At 42.3% G+C, this 22,500-nt stretch overlaps 1 protein-coding gene across 8 annotated transcripts; it reads left to right on the top strand.

The window, feature by feature from the left end:
- The first annotated feature begins 1,691 nt into the window (after positions 1 to 1,691).
- CABYR (calcium binding tyrosine-(Y)-phosphorylation regulated) lies at positions 1,692 to 22,107 on the top strand. 8 transcript variants are annotated; one of them, XM_011988076.1, is made up of 6 exons: positions 1,692 to 1,852; positions 5,804 to 5,972; positions 6,074 to 6,127; positions 16,610 to 16,951; positions 20,462 to 20,585; positions 22,023 to 22,107. In XM_011988076.1, coding segments are annotated over exons 2-6 (666 nt in total). In that variant the 5' UTR covers positions 1,692 to 1,852; positions 5,804 to 5,827; the 3' UTR covers positions 22,024 to 22,107. The 8 variants fall into 8 exon arrangements, with proteins under 8 accessions (XP_011843466.1, XP_011843462.1, XP_011843461.1 ...); XM_011988072.1 differs by having other exon boundaries at positions 19,988 to 20,585; XM_011988069.1 differs by having other exon boundaries at positions 1,802 to 1,848; positions 16,610 to 17,890; positions 22,023 to 22,106.
- Positions 22,108 to 22,500: the final 393 nt, after the last annotated feature.

The following is a 22,500-nucleotide window of genomic DNA, read 5'->3' as shown; positions in this document are numbered from 1 at the left end:
ATGACTCAGCCAAGCAGTCATTGAAGAAAGGAAGAGAGTAAAATCTTGTTTTTTGAGTTACAGATATTTCCGCATACCTTACACCGAATAGATGTTTGAGATGACCCACCGAGGTTAGTTTTAAAAACCATAAATGTCTCCAATTCCAAAAGACACCACAGATGAGGTCTTAGTGTTTGTACTTAGGATTTTCAGTAGCTCATTCATTATGTCTCTGACAGCTACATGTGTTATAAACCAAGCTATCAGAAATCATGACAGCCTCATCTTACTTTTATTTACATTACCAAAGTGGTGCTGGAGGTCAGTGACGAAGGATGAAAAATACCTGCAGAGCCACCAACACACTCAGTCTAAAAGCCTTTCTCCTTTTTTTTTTTTTTTTTTGTGAGACGGAGTCTTGCTATTTCTCCCTTTTTAAATATGTAATCTTCCCGAGAAGAGGGAGTTTGCCTGGCACTCAGTACTACTTATTAAGTGGATTAATGAATGGCACTAGATAATGCTGACTGAGGCCTTAACATTGCCTTTTATTGCAAAGTGCTCTGGAAGCCCTATTTTTTTCTGAATTAAAAAACAGGGTTTTGTTTTTGTTTTTTTGTGGGTTTTTTTGGGCAGGGTTGGGAAAGGGGGTTGGTTGTTTTTGTTTTGTTTTGTTTTGCTTTTGGTCAGATATCTGCCCTGGCAATGCTCTTTGGTTTAAAGTAGTTGCTTTTTAAACATTTGAAGATGGATCAAAATGAAGGCTGCTTGTAGTCTGATAATCATGATTATGGTGTTATTTGGAGCCCAGCCCAAATACCTGAGCCTAAATGAGTGAAAGAGCAAACTGTGGGCGTTTTTGTTTGTTTGTTTTGTTTTTTTGAGACGGAGTCTCGCTCGGTAGCCCAGGCTGGAGTGCAGTGGCGCAATCTGGGTTTACTGCAACTTGCGCCTCCCAGGTTCAAGCAATTCTCTGCCTCAGCCTCCAGAGGAGCTGGGATTACAGGCGCCCGCCACCATGCCCGGCTAATTTTTTGTATTTTTAGTAGAAACAGGGTTTCACCATCTTGGCCAGGCTGGTCTTGAACTCCTGACCTCGTGATCCACCCGCCTCGGCCTCCCAAAGTGCTGGGATTGCAGGCGTAAGCCACCGCACCTGGCAAAGTGGGCGTTTTTAAATGAAGCGGTATTCCTTTAGTTTGGAAAAATTGAGCTGAAGTTACACACAGTCACTCCTTGACTTGTTTTTGACGGTGGGCTTTGTAGGGATAGTTGGTGTCTGATCTCAACTGTGGAGAAACAGAAGTTTCGGGATTCATGCTAAACTTCCATTCCACAGGCGAGTTTCACAAAAGAAAAAGTGCTGTGTTGCATACAATTATTCACTCTGAGTCTACAACGTGGCAGAAATTATTCCTAAAGGTGACCGAAGAGAGCTATAGTTTATGGGGCCAGGAGCAGTGTGTGGAATCGCGAGGTAGAGACATAACAGCACTGCCATAAATCTCTTTCTTTCTTTCCAAATGAGCTCTAATTTTAGGCCCAACGACCACAGACGGAGAGGCAGTCGCTTTGAGCTACTCCTGGCCATTTGTTGGGAAATCACCTAAATAAGCTCAGGTGTAGCCAGAAGAGGGGAAACAAGCCTCTTTCGCCGGCCAAATTACGGCCTTTGTCGCTTTCGGCTCCCCATTGGCTGCAGCCGCTGTGGCCCCGCCTCCTTGCGTGCGTGCGGAGCTTTGTGATGCGGGGCTTCGTGACGCACGCCCTGATGCCTCCGGGGCTATAAAAACGCTCGCAAGCGTCAAACCTCAGGAGCCGCCGGCAAGGGGGCAACGAGGAAGCTCTAAAGAGCGCAGCCGGAAAGCAGGTGGGGAGAGTCTGGAGAAAAGGCGCACCCTGGGGCCTCGGAGACAGTTATGCCTCAGGGAGTCTCTCGAAATGGGAGAGGTCGTCGGAGCCTCAGGTGTCGGGGAAGGCGGAGGGTCCTCAGAGTTGGGGGGGACCTGTGGGGCGGCCCCGGCCCACACCGGGGAGTGCGGCGACTAGACGGCCAGCTGCCGAATCTGGGGCCTCGGTGGGTCCGTCGCCCGCCTCTCCTGAACAAGTCCAGGCGAAGTGAGCACGCCCAGCCTCCTACATTTCACTCCCCTCTCCCAAACAGACCTAGCGCAAAGCGAGCACTGACACAGCGGGGGCCACACACCGGAGGCTCTTCAGGGAGAGATGGGGGAGTGCGGTTACCTACGGCTCCGAAGTCCCTGCTGGCATGCTGAAAGGCATCATGTTTCTTGATTAAGACGTTACCCTTGTGGTAGTGGGCGCATGGACGTTTACAGTTGGGCGGGGCAGGGTTTAAATTCTGCCAGTGTTGGACCAGTATTGGTGATAGGAGGGATCTGGGGAGAATTATTAAGCTGTCGCTTTTAAATAACCCTAATAATGTTTGTGACTATTTTACCCGTTGACCTTCATCAGCTTGCTCAGGACAGTTCTTTGTGGGGAACTGAACTGTAGGACGTTTAGCGTCCCTGGCCCCATACGTTCCCAAAGTCGGGGTGAGAACTAGTGGGACGGGGGATCATGGAGTGCATGGCCGCTGTCCCCACCTTTGGTAGCAGCAACTGCTAACTGCCTCTTGAAAGGTTGTTGGCGCCATCATGGTTTCTGGGAGCCCCCACCATTTTTTTTTTTTTTTTTTTTTTTTGAGTGTTTCGCTCTGTCGCCCAGGCTGGAGTGCAGTGGTGCGATCTCTGCTCACTGTCAGCTCCGCCTCCCGGGTTCCCGCCATTCTCCTGCCTCAGCCTCCCCAGTAGCTGGGACTACAGGCGCCCGCCACCACGCCCGGCTAATTTTTTGTATGTTTAGTAGAGACGGGGTTTCACGGTGTTAGCGAGGATGGTCTCGATCTCCTGACCTCGTGATCCGCCCGCCTCGGCCTCCCAAAGTGCCGGTATTACAGGCGTGAGCCACCGCGCCCAGCCTCTGGGAGCCACTTTCAAAACGGTCTATCTACTCACCTTGGGTACTTAAAATTAGACATACGATATGTATGAGTATGTATCAAATATATATATGTAACAAACAGTATATATGTATATGTCATTGCTGCCTATGCTCCTTAGCATTTAGCATATGGGACTGCCGAATCCCCACTTATTTTTTTTTTAAATTCTTTTTCTGTGAGTACATAGTAGGTGTATATATTTATGGGGTACATGAGATGTTTTGATTCAGACATACAATGTTAATCACATTATGGGGAATGGGGCATCTATCCCCTCAAACATTTATCCTTTGTGTTACAGTCCAGTTACACTCTTTTCGTTATTTTAAAATGTACATTAACTTATTGACCATAGTCACCCTGTTGTGCTTTCAAGTAGTAGGTTTTATTCATTTTTTATACCCATTAACCAGCCCCACTTCTCCCCATTTTCCACCCAGGCCCCCATTACCCTTCCCAGCTTCTGGTAACCATCCTTCTTTATGTCCATGGATTCAATTGTCCATTTTTAGCTCCCATAAATAAGAGACCATGCAATGTTTTCCTTTCTGTGCCTCACTTATTTAACATAATAATCTCCAGTTCCATCCATTTTGTTGCAAATGACAGGATCTCATTCTTTTTTAATGGCTGAATAGTACTCCATTGTATCTGTGTACCACATTGTCTTTATTCATCTGTTGATAGACACTTAGGTTGCTTCCAAATCTTACCTATTGTCAACAGTGCTGCAACAAACATGGGAGTGCAGATATCTCTTCTGTAGACTGATTTCCATTTGGGTATACACCCAGCAGTGGGATTGCTGGATCACTTCTGGTTTTTTAAAGATGGTTTAATTCAGTAAATCTGTTGAATGATGCTGTAAAAGGAAGTTTTCATTAAGGGATTCAATTATACTTAATTATATTCTGAAAGGATTTGCTTTGGCCAGTACAGATTCATTTTGTCCTGACCTTTGGGAAGATGAGATGTGCTTTTAAGTATTGAACATTTTGCTATGAGATATTAGTTACTTTATAATAGAAGCTGTGCCCTTCTATAATTAGACTATGCCACTTAACCCCATGAAACTCATTATTTATTGTAGGGATGTTGTTGAGGACATGGCTCATTATATCACACTATTTGCTTTATAAGGACTTGGGGGAGAAATTTCTCCTGGGTTTCAGTATCCGGAATAGCTGTGGTTCTCTCAAACAACTGATTTGTTTTTCACCTCAGGAAACCTGAATCACTTAACCACCTATCTCTTATTTTGTGATGGCTCCTTGGTAGCTCAGGGATCGATTTGATACCCATCTTTATCAAAGTGAAGGAGCTATGGCATGCATTGGAGTGCTAACTTTACCTGTAGCTTCACCCTGTTTTTCCTATCTTAGTTTTCCCCTCACCACTTTAGGGATTTTCTTATTTAATTTTGTTCTTTAGAAGCCTTAGATAATTTTTTAGGAGGAGTCAGAACACGTACACCCTGACATAGTTTTAGGTGGCAGCCTCTGCAACTCCGAGAATTACAGGTTGGTCTGTGCAATATCTCTGATACCACTTAAAAGCCAGAAAGGCAGAAGGGGAAACATAAGGGAAAATTTGGGAAGAGGGTAAGGGAGATATGAGAAAAGACAGGTACAAATGACGGTGGTATAACAATAGCACAAATAAATTATACCCACTCTGATTAATGTTAAAAACAAAGTTATTCCTACAGGTATGAAGCAGGCTGAAAAAACCCCCAAAATTTAAAGCTAAAAAATGCACACTTAAACATGAGCAACGGTCGGGCGTGGTGGCTCATGCCTGTAATCCCAACACTTTGGGAGGCTGCGGGTAGATCACAAGGTCAGGAGTTCAAGACCAGCCTGGCCAAGATGGTGAAACCCCATCTCTACTAAAAATACAAAAATTAGCCGGGTGTGGTGGCAGGTACCTGTAATCCCAGCTACTCCGGAGGCTGAGGCAGAGAATTGCTTGAACCCAAGAGACGGAGGTTGCAGTGAGCTGAGATCACACCACTGCACTCCAGCCTGGGTGACAGTGAGACTCTGTCTCAGAAAAGCAACGTGTGAGAATATATTTAGAAAAATAAGGAAAAACATCTTCTTACAGAAAAAAAAACTATCTTGTAACTGTTTGATGCATATGTATACAGAAAGGCCAGTGCCTGTGTGGTTTGGAAGGACTTGTTTAGAAACAGATACATGAAATGTTAACTGCACAAAATACTCACTGAATTTTACAGAGGCAGGTTCTGTTTTTTGTTCTTTGTTTTTAATGTCCTCAGGGTCTTGGCGGGGCTTTTCCTATGGATTTCTATAATGGTACTAGATTGCTCATCTGCACATAGTAGGCTATTGTTAGTAGGGTTGTGTTATTTTTTAAACTACCATCAAGAATTAGCCCATTTTACTAAAATGAATACCTACATATTAGAACTAAAGCTGATAATTTTAATAGGAGATAGTTTATTATTGGAAACTATAGTTAACTCATAAGGACTATTTTAGTCACTTTGGGAGGCCCAGGCGGGCGGATCATGAGGTCAGGAGGTGGAGACCATCCTGGCTAACACGGTGAAACCCCGTCTCTACTAAAAAATACAAAAAATTATCCGGGTGTGGTGGCAGGCGCCTGTAGTCCCAGCTACTCAAGAGGGTGAGGCTGGAGAATCACTTGAACCCGGGAGGCAGAGGTTGCAGTGAGCTGAGATCATGCCACCGCACCCCAGCCTGAGCGACAGTGTCTCAAAAAAAAAAAAAGAAAAAAAACTATTTTAGTAAAACATTATTTATAAGACTTTGTTTTTCTTCATTCTAGTTGAGTTACAGACATCCTGCCAAAATGATTTCTTCAAAGCCCAGACTTGTCATACCCTATGGCCTCAAGACTCTGCTCGAGGGAATTAGTAGAGCTGTTCTCAAAACCAACCCATCAGACATCAACCAGTTTGCAGCAGCTTATTTTCAAGAACTTACTATGTACAGAGGTTTGTTATTTCCTTTATATATTTGCTGCTTTGAAAAAGAAAACATTTTAAGTTGGGAATTTTATGTATCTGTATTTGATTTCCTGTATTGATTCCTTCAGGGAATACTACTGTGGATATAAAAGATCTGGTTAAACAATTTCATCAGATTAAAGGTAAGTACCACAAGTAGTAATAGTTTTAATAATGATGTTTATTGATTATTGCATCATTACTAGCATATATTCAAACTTAAGAATGGTGCCCACAAATCATTTGATGTTTAATCACATTGGTCCTTTTTAAAATATACATATATATATATATTTTTTTTTTCCAGAGACATGCTCTGTCACCCAGGCTGTAGTGCAGTGGCACCATCATAGCTCACTGCAGCCTGGGCTCAAGGGATCCTCTTGTCCTAGCCTCCCAAGTAGCTTGGACTGCAGTTGTGACTCATCATGTCCAACTAATTTTTTATAAATTTTTGATAGTGATGGGGTCTTGCCGTGTTGCCCAGGCTGGACTTGAACTCCTGGATGCAAGTGATCCTCCTGGCACAACCTTCCAAAGTTCTGGGATTACAGGCATGAGGAGAATTGGATTTCATAGTAATAAAGACTCAAATTATGAGATTAAATACTTTGTTGGAAGGGTTTTTTTTTTTTTTCCTTTGCAATGGAGTCTCACTCTGTTGCCCAGGCTGGAGTGCAGTGGCGCGATCTCGGCTCACTGCAACCTCTGCCTTCCAGGTTCAAGAGATTCTCCTGCCTCAGCCTCCCAAGTAGTTGGGACTCCAGGCGCCCACCACCATGCCCGGCTAATTTTTGTATGTTTAGTAGAGATGGGGTTTCGCCATCTTGGCCAGGCTGGTCTCGAACTCCTGACCTCAGGTGATCTGCCTGCCTTGGCCTCCCAAAGTGCTGGGATTATAGGTATGAGCCACCGTGCTTAGCCGCTGTGTATGGTTTTTAGTGAGTCTTGGTATTTTTGGATTATTCCAGTGAAAGTGATGATGAGCAAGGAATCAGGATGGGAAAAGGTGACATGAGCAGAGGGCTATAGCATATAACGTCCAAACTGAGAATAAAATAAAAATTGGCAGCTAAGCCTTAGATGCTACACAGGACTAAAAGGAAGGAGATCTGCCAGTCCTTGAGTGAGATAAACAAGTTACACTTCCCACAAAATGGAAACATTTTAAGCAATGAATGCAGTGATGTCAGAGACCAGCACCCAGAGGGCAGGGCGTGATGGCTCATGCCTGTAATTCCAGCCTTTTGGAGGCCGAGGCGGGAGGAGGATCACTTGAGCCCAGGAATCCAAGACCAGCCTAGGCAAAACAGTGAGACCCCCATCTCTAAACAAACAAACAAAAGAAAACAAAAACACCCAGAGACCAGTTATGCCTCTACCAGGGGTAATGGAGAGCCAGCATAAAAGGACATGTGGATCAGAGACAGAGCTTACCCCAGCACTCAGGAGTTCAAGACCAGCCTAGGCAAAATAGTGAGACCCTGTCTCTAAACAAAAGAAAACAAAACAAAAACACCCAGAGACCAGTTATGTCTCCACCAGAGGTCATGGAGAGCCAGCATAAAAGGACGTGTGGATCAGAGACAGAGCTTACCCCAGACTCAGCTTACCCCTTTTTAGAAGGAGGAGAACCTTTAATAAAGGAGCAGTAGCCCAAAAGGCTCACTAATTAACCAAAAGACTTTTTGAAGGGACAGATTTTAAAACTAAGATGAAATTCTGCTATTGGGAAGTGAGCATTTTAATGCAAGATGAGATCAGTTAGAGAAAGTAATACTGTTCTGGCATATCTAAGTCACAGTGTGTAAATTTTGAGCCCTTTACAACAGCATGACATCCAAAGCTCTCTCTGATTTCAGTCTGTCCTACCTTTGCAATCATCTCATTTCATAGACCTCATGTGCCGTATATTTAAGACAATCTGTCATCTCCTGAAATGTGAAATTTCAAATCACTTGATTTGGGCTTATGTTTCTTCTCCCTCCAGGAGTTCCTTTCACTCCTTTTTCTACCTTTCAAATCTTACGTATCCTTGAAGTTCAATCCATAATTTCATTTAACAAATACTTAATTTCCTGACAATTTCCAGATGCTGTGCTAGGTGAAATTCAGCAGAGAGGGAGAGATTTTCATTTCAGCTATGACACAGAAGCCAGTATTGGACTTGTCCTCCTATCATAAACAGACATAAAAGCTGTATAAATTATATAAAATGAAGTCCAGTACCTAGATTCTTGGGAGAAAGGATTCCTAGAAATTCAGCCCATATTCACAGATGCTTTCTTCCTGAGGACACTTTCAAATTCTTATGCAGGGAAATACAGCCCAAGCAGTGAGTGAAATCTAGGGAGAGGTGACAGAGAAGCAGAATTTCAGTCTTTCAGTGTGGCTGGGATGTGAGTGACAGTACCAGAAAGGAGGCATTTTCAGAGAAGGACCTGCAAAAGTTTGCAAAAAAGAATTTCCCTTGGGTTTTTGTCCAGCTCCTAAGCTCCTCATGTTTGGAGTAAGGCTTGAGGAGGTTAAGCAGGAAACAGCTATTGGGAGACTGAAAGCTAAGTCGAGAGATCAGAACCGTTTAGTGTTGGGAGAGGCTTTGCAGGTTGGGCCCAGCCAAAAATAAGAGATTTTTGCGAAACCCTGGCAATTTAGTTGAGACCTCAGAAAGGTCATACACTATGAATAAAGTGTACTTTAAAGTATACGTAGTGCACTATCATACACTAGGAATAAAGGTCATACACTATGAATGCGCTAGGAGGAAGAACAAAGCTGAAGTATGCCCACTTTACCAGAATTTATAATCAAATCTCAAGAGGATCAGATTGATTTGCCATTAGAACAGAATCAGTACCATTTAGAAGAAAATAACAATCAGAGCCTCTACAATGTGTCATTTATAGTTTCCAGCATACAGTTAAAAACGACTAGACATTCAAAGAAGCAGGAAGAAGTGATTGATAAGGGCTAAAACATAACACACTCACTAGAAGCAGACCCAAAGAATATCCAGATACTGGAATTACTACATGAGGTGGATAGAAAATAACCATGATTGGTATTTTGAAAAGATGGAAAATAGATGAAAAGATGCAGAACTCCAACAGAATTAGAAACTACAAAATAAGAAACATTTATTCCATAACTGCAAACTATAAAATTATATGGCTTTATTAGAAGACAGAATTAGGAAACTAAAAAATGAGCCAACAGACAACAACCAAATCAAGGCAGATAACCACCAAATTAAGACAGAGAAAAATAGAAAAGAATGTAAGAAATGTATATGGAACATTGTCAAAAGGTCTGTGTCCATCTGTAGTCTCAGCTACTCAGGAGGCTGAGGCACGAGAATCGCTTGAACCTGGGAGGCAGAGGTTTCAGTGACCCGGTGACCCAAGATTGCACCACTGCACTAAAGCCTGGGTGACAGAGCAAGACTCTGTCTTTAAAAAAAAAAAAAAAAAGTCTATGTCATTGCAGTAAATGGAAAAGTAGTAGTATTTGAAAGCGTAATGGCTGAGAATTTTCCCACTCTGAAAGACAATAGTTTACAGATTTCAGAAGTCTAATGAACCCATGGCAGGATAAATACAAAGAAAATGACACACAGGTATATTACAGCTAAAGTGCTGAAAAAGACAAAATCTTAAGAGCAGGTGGAGGGGTAAAAGGGTTCATTACTTTTCAGGGGAACAATAATAAGACGAATAGGTGATTTCTTGATAGAAACCACAGAAGCCAAAAACAATGGAATGACATACAGTGACCTAGAATGCCAGCCTAGAATTGATATATACCTAGTGAATATATCCTTTAAAAAATGAATGCAAAATAAAGACATTCTCAGGCAGCAAAAACTGAGAAGAATGCATTGCCTGCTCTACAAGAAATGCTTTTAAAGAAGTTTATAAGCAGGGCTTGGTGGTTTATGTCTGCAATCCAAGCACTTTGGGAGGCTGAGGTAGGAGGATCACTTGAGGCCAGGAGTTTGAGACCAGCCTCAGCAACATGGTGAGGCCTTGTCTCTGCAGAAAATTTTTTAAAAATTAGCTGGGCATAGTGGCACACACCTGTAGTCCTGGATATTCAGGAGGCTGAAGCTGTGATCACACCATTGCACTTCAGCCTAGATGGCAGTGCAAAACCATGTCTCAAAAAAAAAAAAAAGCCTATAAGCAAGCAAGGAACACAAGGGAACTTCCTAAATCTAGGAATGGATACACAAAAACTTACAGACAACCCAATTGACCCATTATACCCAATGGGGAATACTGAATATCTTCCCCTCAAGATTGGGACCAGGACAAAGATCTCCAATATTACCATTTCTATTTAGCTTTGTACTGTAGGTTCTAATCAGTGCCATAAGGCAAACACATTTTTTTAAAAAAGGAAAGGCATATGAAGAAATAAAACTATTCAATAAAACATGTGACATGACTATGATGTAGGAAACCAAAAATAATCCTCCTCTTTTTAATCAGCTTTATTCTACAGAGGAGAGGGTATATGGGACCCACAGCCCAGATGTTTATGGGCAGAAGGTTTAAAAAAGTACAGATACATTATCTAGTAGTGTAAATCTTAAGATAATGAATTCAACAAGTACCCAGAGAGAAAATGGGTATTATGGAAGTCATAGAATAAAAAACAGGGTATCTAAAGAGCAGCATTTAATACAACCCCCCTCTAATTTATGCCTCGTATCAGTTAGGAAAGCTTTTGGTTGCAAGTAACAGCAAACCAATTAAGAGTGACTTTAAGAACAGATCTGAAAAGGTGTTCATTCTGCTCCTAATATACTTTAATAATAAGCATCACATATCTAGGCACTCTGCTGTGTCATTCTTAGAATGTTTTACATGTCCCCGCATGCTACTGCTCCAGGGGTTGTGCCTGTGTTTACATCAGGAAGGAGGAGAAAGTGGTGGCACTACTGATAAAATTTATGGTAAGAGAGATCAGAATTGTCCCATGCATTGCGGGACACCTAGCATCCTTGACCCTGGCTCCTAAAATACTAATGCCTCCCAGACATTGAAATAAATACAAATGTCCCCTCTACATCTATAAATACTCTCAGTGGAAGGGGGATACTACTATCCCTTGAGAACCAGTGTGCCTGGGGCTGGGTACATTGCTGCCACTAGTCTAGCTAAGATTCTCTTAGCAAAGAATAAGGGAGGGAATGTCTGCTATTCCACCCACCCTGCTTTAATTCTTTGCCCTTAAGTGAAGTTGGGAGAGATGAGGTTTGGTAAAAATGTGGGGAGGGGGGATGTGTTGGGAGTGATGGGGTGAGGGATACAGAAATAGACCCAGAAGAGAAGAGGGAAGGATGAAGCCAAAGGGATGCCAAACTGCATTTGGTGTTGCTCCCTGTGGCCCAGTGAAGTTTGATGGCAGCGCTGGAGAACCAAGAGGGAAGTGAAGGCAAAGGGGCATGGCATGGGAGAGATTACCTAGGATAGGTTGAATGGCTCTTCTCCTTCAAACTGGCCATGCCATCTTTTGCTTTCCACCTCCTCCAGTCCAAATTACTAGCCACTTTCCCACCTGTTCCTTATTTCTAAACGTTAACCCAAATTACCTAAAAGCCACTGGACCCCATACATATTTCAGTCACTGTACTGACCACATTGTCATATAATCAATCATCTGCTTATATCCTTAATCAGAGTGAGATCTTTAGGAAGTCTTATTCCTCTTTGATTCTTCAGTGTCTAACACATACTGGTGCAACTAATGATTGTTGAATGAAGAAAGAATGGAAGGAAGGGCGAGGAGGAAGAGGGGAGAAAAGAAACAAACCACCTACTTTATAGTCTCTGGTATTCTCATTCCAATCAGTTCAATACAGGCTAGTTGGAATCTTCTGTTTTAAATTCTTAAAAGACTATGTACCATACATATTCCTGACTTTAAGCACTCTCTTTGAGCATCCCATCTCCAATTCTTACACAGCCTGTCGTATCTCTTGTTAGGCCCTGCTGCTTATACACTTCTGGTCTTTGATGCCTTTCAGATTTCCCATTTCATGCCAGAATATGTCCTTTTCCTTATGCTTCTTGGGCAGTTATGTACCCCAGTACCCTGAATCTCCGTATGAGTTGTGCCTATTTAAAAAAATACCATATGCTTGGAATTTATCTCTTTATCTTACTGATTTCATGGAAAATCAGGATTCTGCAATGAATTTTAAAGTTAGCCAATTTGAGTCATTTTATTATACTTAAAAAGGAACTTTTTTACAAGAAGGAATGCCTTTAATTATGTTCCTAATTCTTAGTGTGTATGTATAATTTTGTCAGCTTAAGTAGAATCAGATCACCGAAGTCATAGTGGGTTAATCTTCATAAGGTTGATAAGATCAACCTTTAGCAAACCTAGTGTCTTCTACAACCAACATAATCTCAAGGTTACAAGTCAGCAATTGTTATACATATTTAAAGCTGACTTTAATACATTAGAGAAAAGCTCTTTACCCTTCTTAATAAACAGATAATGACATGAATTCAATATAGATTTATATTATATGTGTATAGTAACTAGTATGTATATATTTGCCAACATTCTTTCATGTATTCCAGACAAAGCCAAATGGTTGATCTAGTGTTTGCATTTTTTTTTTTTTTTTTTTTTTAAGACAGAGTCTAGCTTTGTTGCCCAAGCTGGAGTATGGTGGCATAATCTCAGCTCACTGCAACCTCTGCCTCCCGGGCTCAGGCTATTCTCCTGCCTCAGCTCCCTGAGTACCTGGGATTACAGGCACATGCCACTGTGTCTGGTTCATTTTTGTATTTTTAGTAGAGACAGAATTTCACTATGTTGACTGGGCTGGTCTCGAACTCCTGGCCTCAAGTGATCTGCCTGCCTCAGCCTCCCAAAGTGCTGGAATTACAGGTGTGAGCCACTGCGCCTGACCTAGTGTTTGCATTTTCAAAAACACTATAGAAGTTTAAGGCATCTGGTCTCAATTTTTTTAATTATGAAAAAATCCATAAGTATATAACACACACATATAAAGAAAAAACATCCTGCATTTTACCACCCAGTTTAGGAAATAGCCAATTTTAATTTTAATCAAAGCTGAATCAAATCTCGAATTAGAGATCTGAGATTTATATAATGTTTAATTTGATATCACATATTCAAAACTTTTCTGTATCTCTTTAAATGGGTATTGATTCATTCCTTCCCCATTTATATGTGATTTAGAGTTTATTCGGTGCTTTCAGATGCATTGTTTCACTTAATGTCCACAGAAACTCCATGAAGTCAGTTATCCCCATTTTGCAAGTGAGGAGGCCTGAAGCTTGGAACAGTTGACTTGGTCATGCAGCTATTAAATCTTAGAGGCAGGACTGGAATCTAGGTTTTCTCATTAATTTTTTTACTATGAGAAAGCTGCAGGGAAGAAAACAATATCCTACATTCCCTGGTAAATTGTTAAGGATTCATAATTATATAATGCTTTACCTTTCCAGAATGGTGGTTATAAGGGATGTTTTTGTTTAACAGGGGACTTCTAGAGACAAAAATATTGAGCTTTCTTAACATTTAAAACATTAAATCATTTTAATCTCCTAGACATAATTTCAGGTACCATGAGCCTGTGAGGGAGACACTTGTAATTAAAAGAGCAAGTGGTCCTTTGCAGAGTTGCCTAAATTATACCACAAGCAACCTGTCAGGTCAGTCTAGGGATTGCAGGAATCCAATCCCTAGATTGGCTGCGTTCTTGAAAACGCTCATGGTAAGTAAATCGGTGGTTAGAGAATTGAAGACCTTATGGGGGAAAATAGTTAGGGAGGCCTTGAATTGGTGTGGGTATGGGGAGGTCAATCTGGTTAGGAGTTGGACTTGGGTTTTGTTGTTGCTTTCATTACCTTCACTGTACTACAGACCTCAAATCCTTCTAGGAGAGGGCTACCAAGACCTTTTGCTGAGGGTGGGGCTGGGGTGCCAGAGGGTATTTCTCAGCATCTATGCTTTCCCCTCAGCTTTCAGCCTTCTCTGCCAGCATGCCCCACAAAGGGCATCTCTCTCCAAACTCTTGCCCCCTCTCCTGGTGGCAGCCCGCTGTCTCTTGTTTCTCAGCCTTGGGCTGGTTAGCAGTGCAGGAGGTTCCCTGTTGTTCTGGGCCTGCCTCAGACCTAGGCTGGACCTGTGCACCTGGGCTTTGGACACGGGGCTTTCTTGGTGTTCCTGCCCTCTGTCACGTGGTAGCCAAACTCTGCCTTCCATCTGTGGTCAGTCTTGGGCCAGTGTCTCCTGTCTCTGCTCTGATAATAGGAGAGCTCTGTCTGGCCTTCAACGCTGCCTCCATCTTTCATGTGAGGCCCATGGAAAAGTGTTTGCTAATGAGTGTGAATTTCCTTGGGTCTGGAGTAATTCCAGACTGACATGTAGTGCACCGTTGGCCTTTACCAGTACATTCAGATTATAGCTGGTACATTCTTACCAGCTGGTGTGATGGCAGCCTATTCTTTCTGGATCCTGCTACAGCTGAGACTGTTTCTTATGTCCCTTTTCTCCTTGGAGGGGCTGGTTCCTCTTTTGAAATCAGGTTACTTGATTACCTTTTGACTTCAGCTCTCTGCTGGTCTCAAGAAAAGTTATGATTTTGTGGCTTATCTATCTGGCATTTTCCTGTTGTTATGGATGGAAACAATGTATTTTGTAGCTTTCTATATCCTAAACATAAGAGTAACTCTCCTAATGTCAGGCTTAAATAAGATTTTTCGGCTGGGTGTGGTGGCTCACGCCTGTAATCCCAGCACTTTGGGAGGCTGAGGTAGGTGGATCACAAGGTCAGGAGTTCGAGACTAGCTTGGCCAACATGGTGAAACCCCGCCTCTACTAAAAATACAAAAATTAGTTGGGCATGGTGGCAGGCACCTGTAGTCCCAGCTACTCAGGAGGCTGAAGCAGGAGGATCGTTTGAACCTGGGAGGCAGAGGTTGCAGTGAGCCAAGATGGCGCCACTGCATTCTAGCCTGGGCAACAGAGCAAGACTCCATTTAAAAAAAAAAAAAAAAGATTTTCCCCCTCCTCTGAACTCTAAGATCTTTATTAGTACCAGTTAGGTTCTTGAACTTTTTAACCTATATTTGTCTATCTTATTTCCCCTATTAAATGTAAGCTATATGAGGTCTCGTCTTAACAGTCTTTCTATCCTCAATAGTGCCTAGACCACTCGTACATGTAGCATGTAGCACAAGCACTCAGTCAAACGTGTTGGTGGGTAAAAGGGCTTTCCTAAAAAGTGGATGGGAAAGTCCTGAAGGAGGTGAATGGTTAGGAAAATGAGGTTATTGTTCTAAGCAGAGGGAGGTAACGATAGATGTGGCGTTCTCTCTTTTTGAATCTTTCTCTGCATGTGAGCATTTGGTATAATGTCCATGCCCAGTATTAGAAATCTTAATTGAATTTATAAAACATCAGCAGCCAATGTCAAAGGAGACACTGCAGGACACTGCTTTTCAGAATGCAGCTGAACCTATTGAAAATATGTCTCCAAAGTTTTGACTTAAGCCAAATATATTCTTTTGAAGCAAATTCTGCTTTTCTTGTAAATTTCATTAGAGAAATGCCTCCCAAAGGAAAATTCTCAGCAAACAGATGTGAAAACTTTTGATGAGTTAACGACTAAGGTAGTTAGGTGTGTGGGTGATGCACATAAAATATTACAGCAGTTTTCCAGCTCTAGGATTTTGTATATGTCATCAGCTGTTGTGACCTTCCAACCCATGAGAATTTTCCTCATGCCTGAGGATTCACTTAAGTCTACACTTTGAAATCCAGAGATTTCTTTCTTTTCCTCTTGGCTGGGTCAGTCTGACTGTGGCTGTATGATCACACATCACTAGCAGCTGCTAGCATTTTTAGGTTAGAATATGTGACTTTCCTAATGTAAAAAAAAAAAATCCTATAGTCCTCTAGCTTATCAGTTCATTAAGTTAAACTTTATATACCAACTTTCTTAAATGGAGGAATGCCTTTATTAATATGCAGCATCTATGTCATTACTAAGTTACTACACCAACAAAGATGAAATAATTTACTGCCCAAGTTGGTCTCCCTCCGACCCAACCTTTTCCCCCAGTTTTGTGTGGAAGTTTGATCAGGAGCTTTTTCCATGGAGGTTTTCAGCTTCCTTATTTCTAGGCACAAAGTTATGATCTTATCATCTTTCCCTTGATGCTAACCACCTTAGGATGATATCTGATTATTAGTCTTGCCACTGCGCTATTGAGAGTCACTTATTTCTAAGGAAATGAATTGAGGGTCTTGGAGTAGACAAGGACAGGAATGTTTTATTACCCACACTACAGATGTTGGAAAACAAAGCTGAAAACTCTTTTATATTTGTGTCTCTACTGACATCTGAATGCTCAACCCATTGCCTTTTTTTGGGTGGGAGGGAGAGGTAAAGATGGGGTCTCACTGTTGTCCAGGCTGGTCTTGAACTCCTGGGCTCAAGCGATCCTCCCGCCTCAGCCTTCCAAAGTGCTGGGATTACAGGCATGAGCCACCACATCCCTATTATTGCCTTCTTTAAAAATATTTTTTTGGGGCATAGATGCTAATTAACCCATCTGGTTGTTGTGTTTTAGTAGAGAAATGGTCAGAAGGAACGACACCACAGAAGAAATTAGAATGTTTAAAAGAACCAGAAAAAACATCGGTAGAATCTAAAGTACCTACCCAGATGGAAAAATCTACAGACACAGACGAGGACAATGTAACCAGAACAGAATATAGTGACAAAACCACCCAGTTTCCATCAGTTTATGCTGAGCCAGGTGCTGAGCAAACTGAAGCAGTTGGTGATTCTTCTTCCAAACCAGCCACCCCTAAGGCTACTACCCCACCCTCATCACCACCTCCAACAGCTGTCTCACCAGAGTTTGCCTACGTCCCAGCTGACCCAGCTCAGCTTGCTGCTCAGATGTTAGGTAAAGTTTCATCTATTCATTCTGATCAATCTGATGTTTTAATGGTGGATGTGGCAACCAGTATGCCTGTTGTTATCGAGGAGGTGCCAAGCTCAGAGGCTGCTGAAGATGTCATGGTGGCTGCTCCTCTTGTGTGTTCTGGAAAGGTGCTAGAAGTGCAGGTTGTGAGCCAAACATCTGTCCATGTAGATTTGGGTTCTCAACCTAAAGAAAATGAGGCTGAACAATCAACGGCTTCCTCAGTCCCCTTGCAGGATGAACAAGAACCTCCTGCTTATGATCAAGCTCCTGAGGTCACTTTGCAGGCTGATATTGAGGTTATGTCAACTGTTCATATATCATCTGTCTATGACGATGTGCCTGTGATTGAAGGAGTTGTTTATATCGAGCAACTGCCAGAACAAATAGTTACCCCTTTTACTGATCAAGTTGCTTGTCTTAAAGAAAATGAGCAGTCACCACCAGTTAGTCCCAAATCTGTAGTAGAAAAGACCACCTCTGGCATATCTAAAAAATCTGTAGAGTCTGTAGAACTTGCACAGTTGGAGGAGAATGCAAAATATTCCTCAGTATATATGGAGGCAGAAGCAGCAGCTCTGCTCTCTGACACATCTTTGAAAGGTCAGCCTGAGGTACCTGCACAACTCCTGGATGCAGAGGGCGCTATCAAAATAGGCTCTGAAAAATCTCTGCACCTTGAAGTGGGGATCACTTCAATAGTCTCTGACAATACTGGGCAGGAGGAGTCTGGGGAAAACTCTCTACCCCAGGAGATGGAAGGCAAACCTGTGCTCTCTGGGGAAGCTGCAGAAGCAGTGCACTCAGGTACATCTGTAAAGTCATCTAGTGGCCCCTTCCCTCCTGCTCCAGAAGGCCTTACTGCACCAGAAATTGAACCAGAAGGGGAAGCAACAGCTGAATAAGGTTTGATAAAGCCAGGTAAGAAAATCAGGTATTTCCATTACAAATTGCATTTCAGGTGACATCTGTATTTCAGGTTGCCATCTATGTAGGCTCCCTGCAGATTGGTCAGTCTTTATTTTCAATAGATTATTTTAAAATGCCAAAGCTATTTAAAGGCTTTGTTGTATTTGAGATTCTACTACTATGACAGGAGTGATTTTAAAGTGACGTCCCCAGAGCCTGGCCTCAGTTTGGTCATCCAGCACTTTTGTGTTATTCTTTTGGACATATTGTGTAGTCAACAACAATATAGCCTGTTGTCAGGTACAAAATATATTCATGTGATCCGAATAGGTTGATTGCAAAACTGTAATTAGAGGGTGTTGGTTTGAAATTTTCCTCTTGTGAATCTAAAATTAAACTACAGCAATGCATTTACATAGGCTATGGCATTTTAAAAAGTGAAAAAATGGTGGCGTGTTTGACTGCTTTCACACTGAGTCAGGAGAGCTCTGTAACCAGGTTTGGGGTGCTGGGCCATGCGTTTTGTTTTCTGCCTGGGAGCTTCCTGCAGCTGAAGAGCAGCTTCATAGCTAGATGGAGAGGGGAGAGGTCACGGGAGCTGGGAAGTATCAGCGGTGGAAAGGACAGCCCGGCACTTGAACAGCAATAGATGCAGTTCACGTAATTGGCTTCCTTTGATCAGTTCCCTCTCCCTGGCAAGTGCCAAAATCAAGCTGCTTTCTTGGCTGTTGAACTATCACCATGTTTTCCTGCGACACAGACGTGATGTGGCCTTCATCTCCATCTAATTATGGCATTTGGTCTGCTCACCCTCCTGCCTCATGGATAATTGCAGGGGCCCTTTTTAGGGACAGAAGGGACATGTATGAGCCAAGCCCCCATTCCTTTTGCAAAATCTCTCAACCCTGACTCTTAACCGAGCCAGAGTGATTCAAAAAGTGTTAGCAAAGCAGGTGTTTAGAAAAGATCACATTTTGTCTGGCAGTGTGACAGGGATTCTGCACAGCTGCAAAGGCAGAGGGCAGCACTGGGAGTGCAGCGTGTGGGACTGGCGCTATATTTGTGGCTTACGCAGCATGTCCAGACCAAGTCACTGTTTTCAAATGCTTAACTATTTCTAAAGGAAAACGGAGTTGTCCACAACACTAAGAGGATATTAACAAAAAAATGCAGACTATCAAACCCTCTCTTCCTGTGAGACAGTGAAGACCTGGCTTGGACATATTTTTCAACAAGCTTAAAAAAAAAAGATCACTTGAAAGTATCTGAAGCTATTGGGAAAATGGCCACTTAATCCTGTGCGTAGTGTTACGTTCTTTTCAGGGGAAAAAGGCTGCACTGGTGATAGATGGCCCAGTGTTCAAAAGGTGAACGCGGCACATTTGGGCAAAGTGAAACTCGTCTAAGACAGTACTGTCTTCAAGAGGCGGGTCACACTTGCATTATAGGTGGCACTCCTAAACCTCTTTTTCTCAACCCAAAGAATCCCTGTGGGGCCAACCAGCCTTTTACTGCCACCTAGGACCTATGATTTCAAGTCTTGCCTAAAAGGGGTGCTCTCTGAGGTTCTGAATCCCAGATTATGTGACGTTTTATGTGTGGTAACAAATGAATGGAAGATAATGGTGCCTGTGAAGGGCCAGAGAGATTTGATTATGTGGTGAAGATGATACCTAGTCCTAACTTCTTTAGGAAATAAAACACTATGCAGATGCATTAACGCTTCCTTTAATGGCTTAACACACTCTTCAATTGACTTTTGGGTAAAGCAAAAGGTTGCGCTGACTGTCCAGTTTCCTCTGTAAGGATCCTACAGAAGCCACATCTTTAGATGAAGTAGCTGGAAATAGCAACTTAGAGTAAGATTCTTCTTCAGCCACAACTGTAGTGTCCCTGCCACTTGCCATCACAACACTGTTCTCATTTTTCAACTGTAGAGAATCTCTTTCACACTGTCAAACACAATTAAGCAGCCCTCTCTATAGCATGCTCTATGGTGCATGTCACTACAGCTGTGTTATATGTAAAAGAGACTTACAAAGACATTACTATGCATAATGCCTGATACAGAGACTAAAACTTTAATTCCTGCAAAATTTTTTTTTATAGCAATGGCAGCAAGTGAACGAGGACAGCCACCACCATATTCTAACATGTGGACCCTTTATTGTCTAACTGATAAGAATCAACAAGGTCACCCATCACCGCCACCTGCACCTGGGCCTTTCCCCCAAGCAACCCTCTATTTATCTAATCCTCAGGATCCACAGTTTCTGCAGCATCCACCAAAAGTCACTTTTCCAACTTATGTGATGGGCGACACCAAGAAGACCAGTGCCCCACCTTTTATCTTAGTAGGCTCAAATGTTCAGGAAGCACAGGGATGGAAACCTCTTCCTGGACATGCTGTCGTTTCACAGTCAGATGTCTTGAGATATGTTGCAATGCAAGTGCCCATTGCTGTTCCTGCAAATGAGAAATTCCAGAAACAGACCCTAAGTCCCCAGAATGCTAATCCTCCAAGTGGACAAGATGTCCCCAGGCCAAAAAGCCCTGTTTTCCTTTCTGTTGCTTTCCCAGTAGAAGATGTAGCTAAAAAAAGTTCAGGATCTGGTGACAAATGTGCTCCCTTTGGAAGTTACGGTATTGCTGGGGAGGTAACCGTGACTACTGCTCACAAAGTTCGCAAAGCAGAAACTGAAAACTGGTAGGTATACTTTCCTACCATAACATTTAGGCCTTAACACGTGCGTTTTAAGCATTTTGATTTGCTGAGCTGGAGATTTAGATATTTAAAAATAATTTGAGATAATAAGTTGGGGTATACTCTAATTTCCTTGGGTTATTGTCTCCAACTTCCTAACCACCAGTTACTAATAAATGCACAGCAGGTGCACTGCACCACAATGACTCACGCCAAGGATTTGATGCCCGATACATGAAAGTAATGAACTCAGTCGCTTTTGAAATACCTAGTCCGTTGTCTAACACAGTGGTAGATGCGAAAAGGGGATGGATTTTTAAAACGGGACAATTTAGTTGGCATGTTTAGGGAGTAGGGAGGAGCTGGGAACAACTGAAGAGCAAGGTAAGAGAGAAAAGTCTTGATTATGTAACAGAGCACTTAATCCACGTGCTAAGAGGCAGTAGACGGACAGGGGAGAGGCAGAGTAAAGAGCTAAACAACAGCTGAGATTAACTGTGGATGAGACAGTTTGATCACTCACAAATCATTTTTAAATTTTTCATTCATACTTAATGCCAAGCCTTATGCTAGCCCTTCTCCCCTATGTGTGGACAGTAGAGTGAGCAAAACATGGGACGTACATCTTATGGGGGGAACAGACAAAAAAGTGTATTACAGCATGTATTATGGAGAAAACAAGGTACTGACACAGGCTTGCCTTTAATTGTCACTATTAGATAGGGTGTTCAGGCTCAGATGTAAACTGACACCCGAGCATGAAAAGGAGCCAGCTTTGCAGGGTGCACCCAGGCTGTGTCCTAGGGCAGAAAAGAAAGAACACGGGGGTTCCAGAGACAGCAAAGTAGGCCACCGTGAGACTGGCTGGGACGGAATGGGGAGATTGTATAAAATGAAAGATTTTGATGGAAAGTTCAATGGGAAGCCAGCACAAGTGTTTTAAGCAGAAGAATGATAGAATCAGATTCCTGTTTTTATTAGATCCTTCGGGCTGCTAGGTGGAAAACAGATTAGCAGCAAGGGGGAGGTCAACAGAGGAAGTAGGGAGACTAGTTGAAAGTACAGAAGCGTTATGTACCAATTAGTTACTTCAAATAATTAGTGGGAATTTTAAGTTGAACATCTGAGAGATGGACAAAAGCTAGATTTAATTCATAAGCAGGCTCAAGGACCAGTTACTATATTTTAAGGAAAGACAAAATTATCTTAGGGCTAGGTGCACTTCTTCAAACTCTTTATGGACTTCTAGTGGAACTGCCAAAATGGCTGTTTTCAGCATGAAATTGCTGGGATATTTCAGTGCAAAAGCCCATAGGTAACTAGTTAAGCTTAGTAACAGAGCAGGAGGGTAGACGTTGCGTTTCTGATCTTCTGCTCATTTCACATGTTCAGTTTCATGTGTAACTTTAAACAATTCAATGTTTGCATTATTCCTAACAGATCCAGAAATGACGCTGTTTGGGTCAACATTTCAGGGAGGAGTCTGCCACCAGTGTAATGTATCAATAAACTTCATGCAAGCATACAATTTTGCATTGTTTATTTTTGTAATTTAGGAGGACTACAACCAACCAACCAAACACAAAAGGCCTATCTTTTCAGACTTATAAAGCAATAGCATTTTCCAACTCCTCTGTGTATACTTTTAAACTATTCCCACTCTAACAGATCTAGTAATGAATTTTCTAACCAGGTAGTTCCACTTGATTCTGCATTTGAGATTCACACCAAATGAATACAGTAGCACCTCTCTATACTGTATCTATCCAGAGATGAACTGAAGGCCAAATTCCTACTTACCACTATACATGCCGGGTAACTGGTCATCTCCTCCGCCCTGGGAGCCATGGCACCACCAGGACTTCTTTGATAGGACACTTCTAACAATTCAGGATGGTATTAAGTGACAACATTAGTG

Source organism: Mandrillus leucophaeus, unplaced genomic scaffold (assembly GCF_000951045.1).
Source record: "Mandrillus leucophaeus isolate KB7577 unplaced genomic scaffold, Mleu.le_1.0 Scaffold322, whole genome shotgun sequence".
NCBI classification, from domain to species: Eukaryota; Metazoa; Chordata; class Mammalia; order Primates; family Cercopithecidae; genus Mandrillus; species Mandrillus leucophaeus.
The sequence above is the reverse complement of the archived record's forward strand: the minus strand, read 5'-3'. Positions and strand labels throughout refer to the sequence as shown.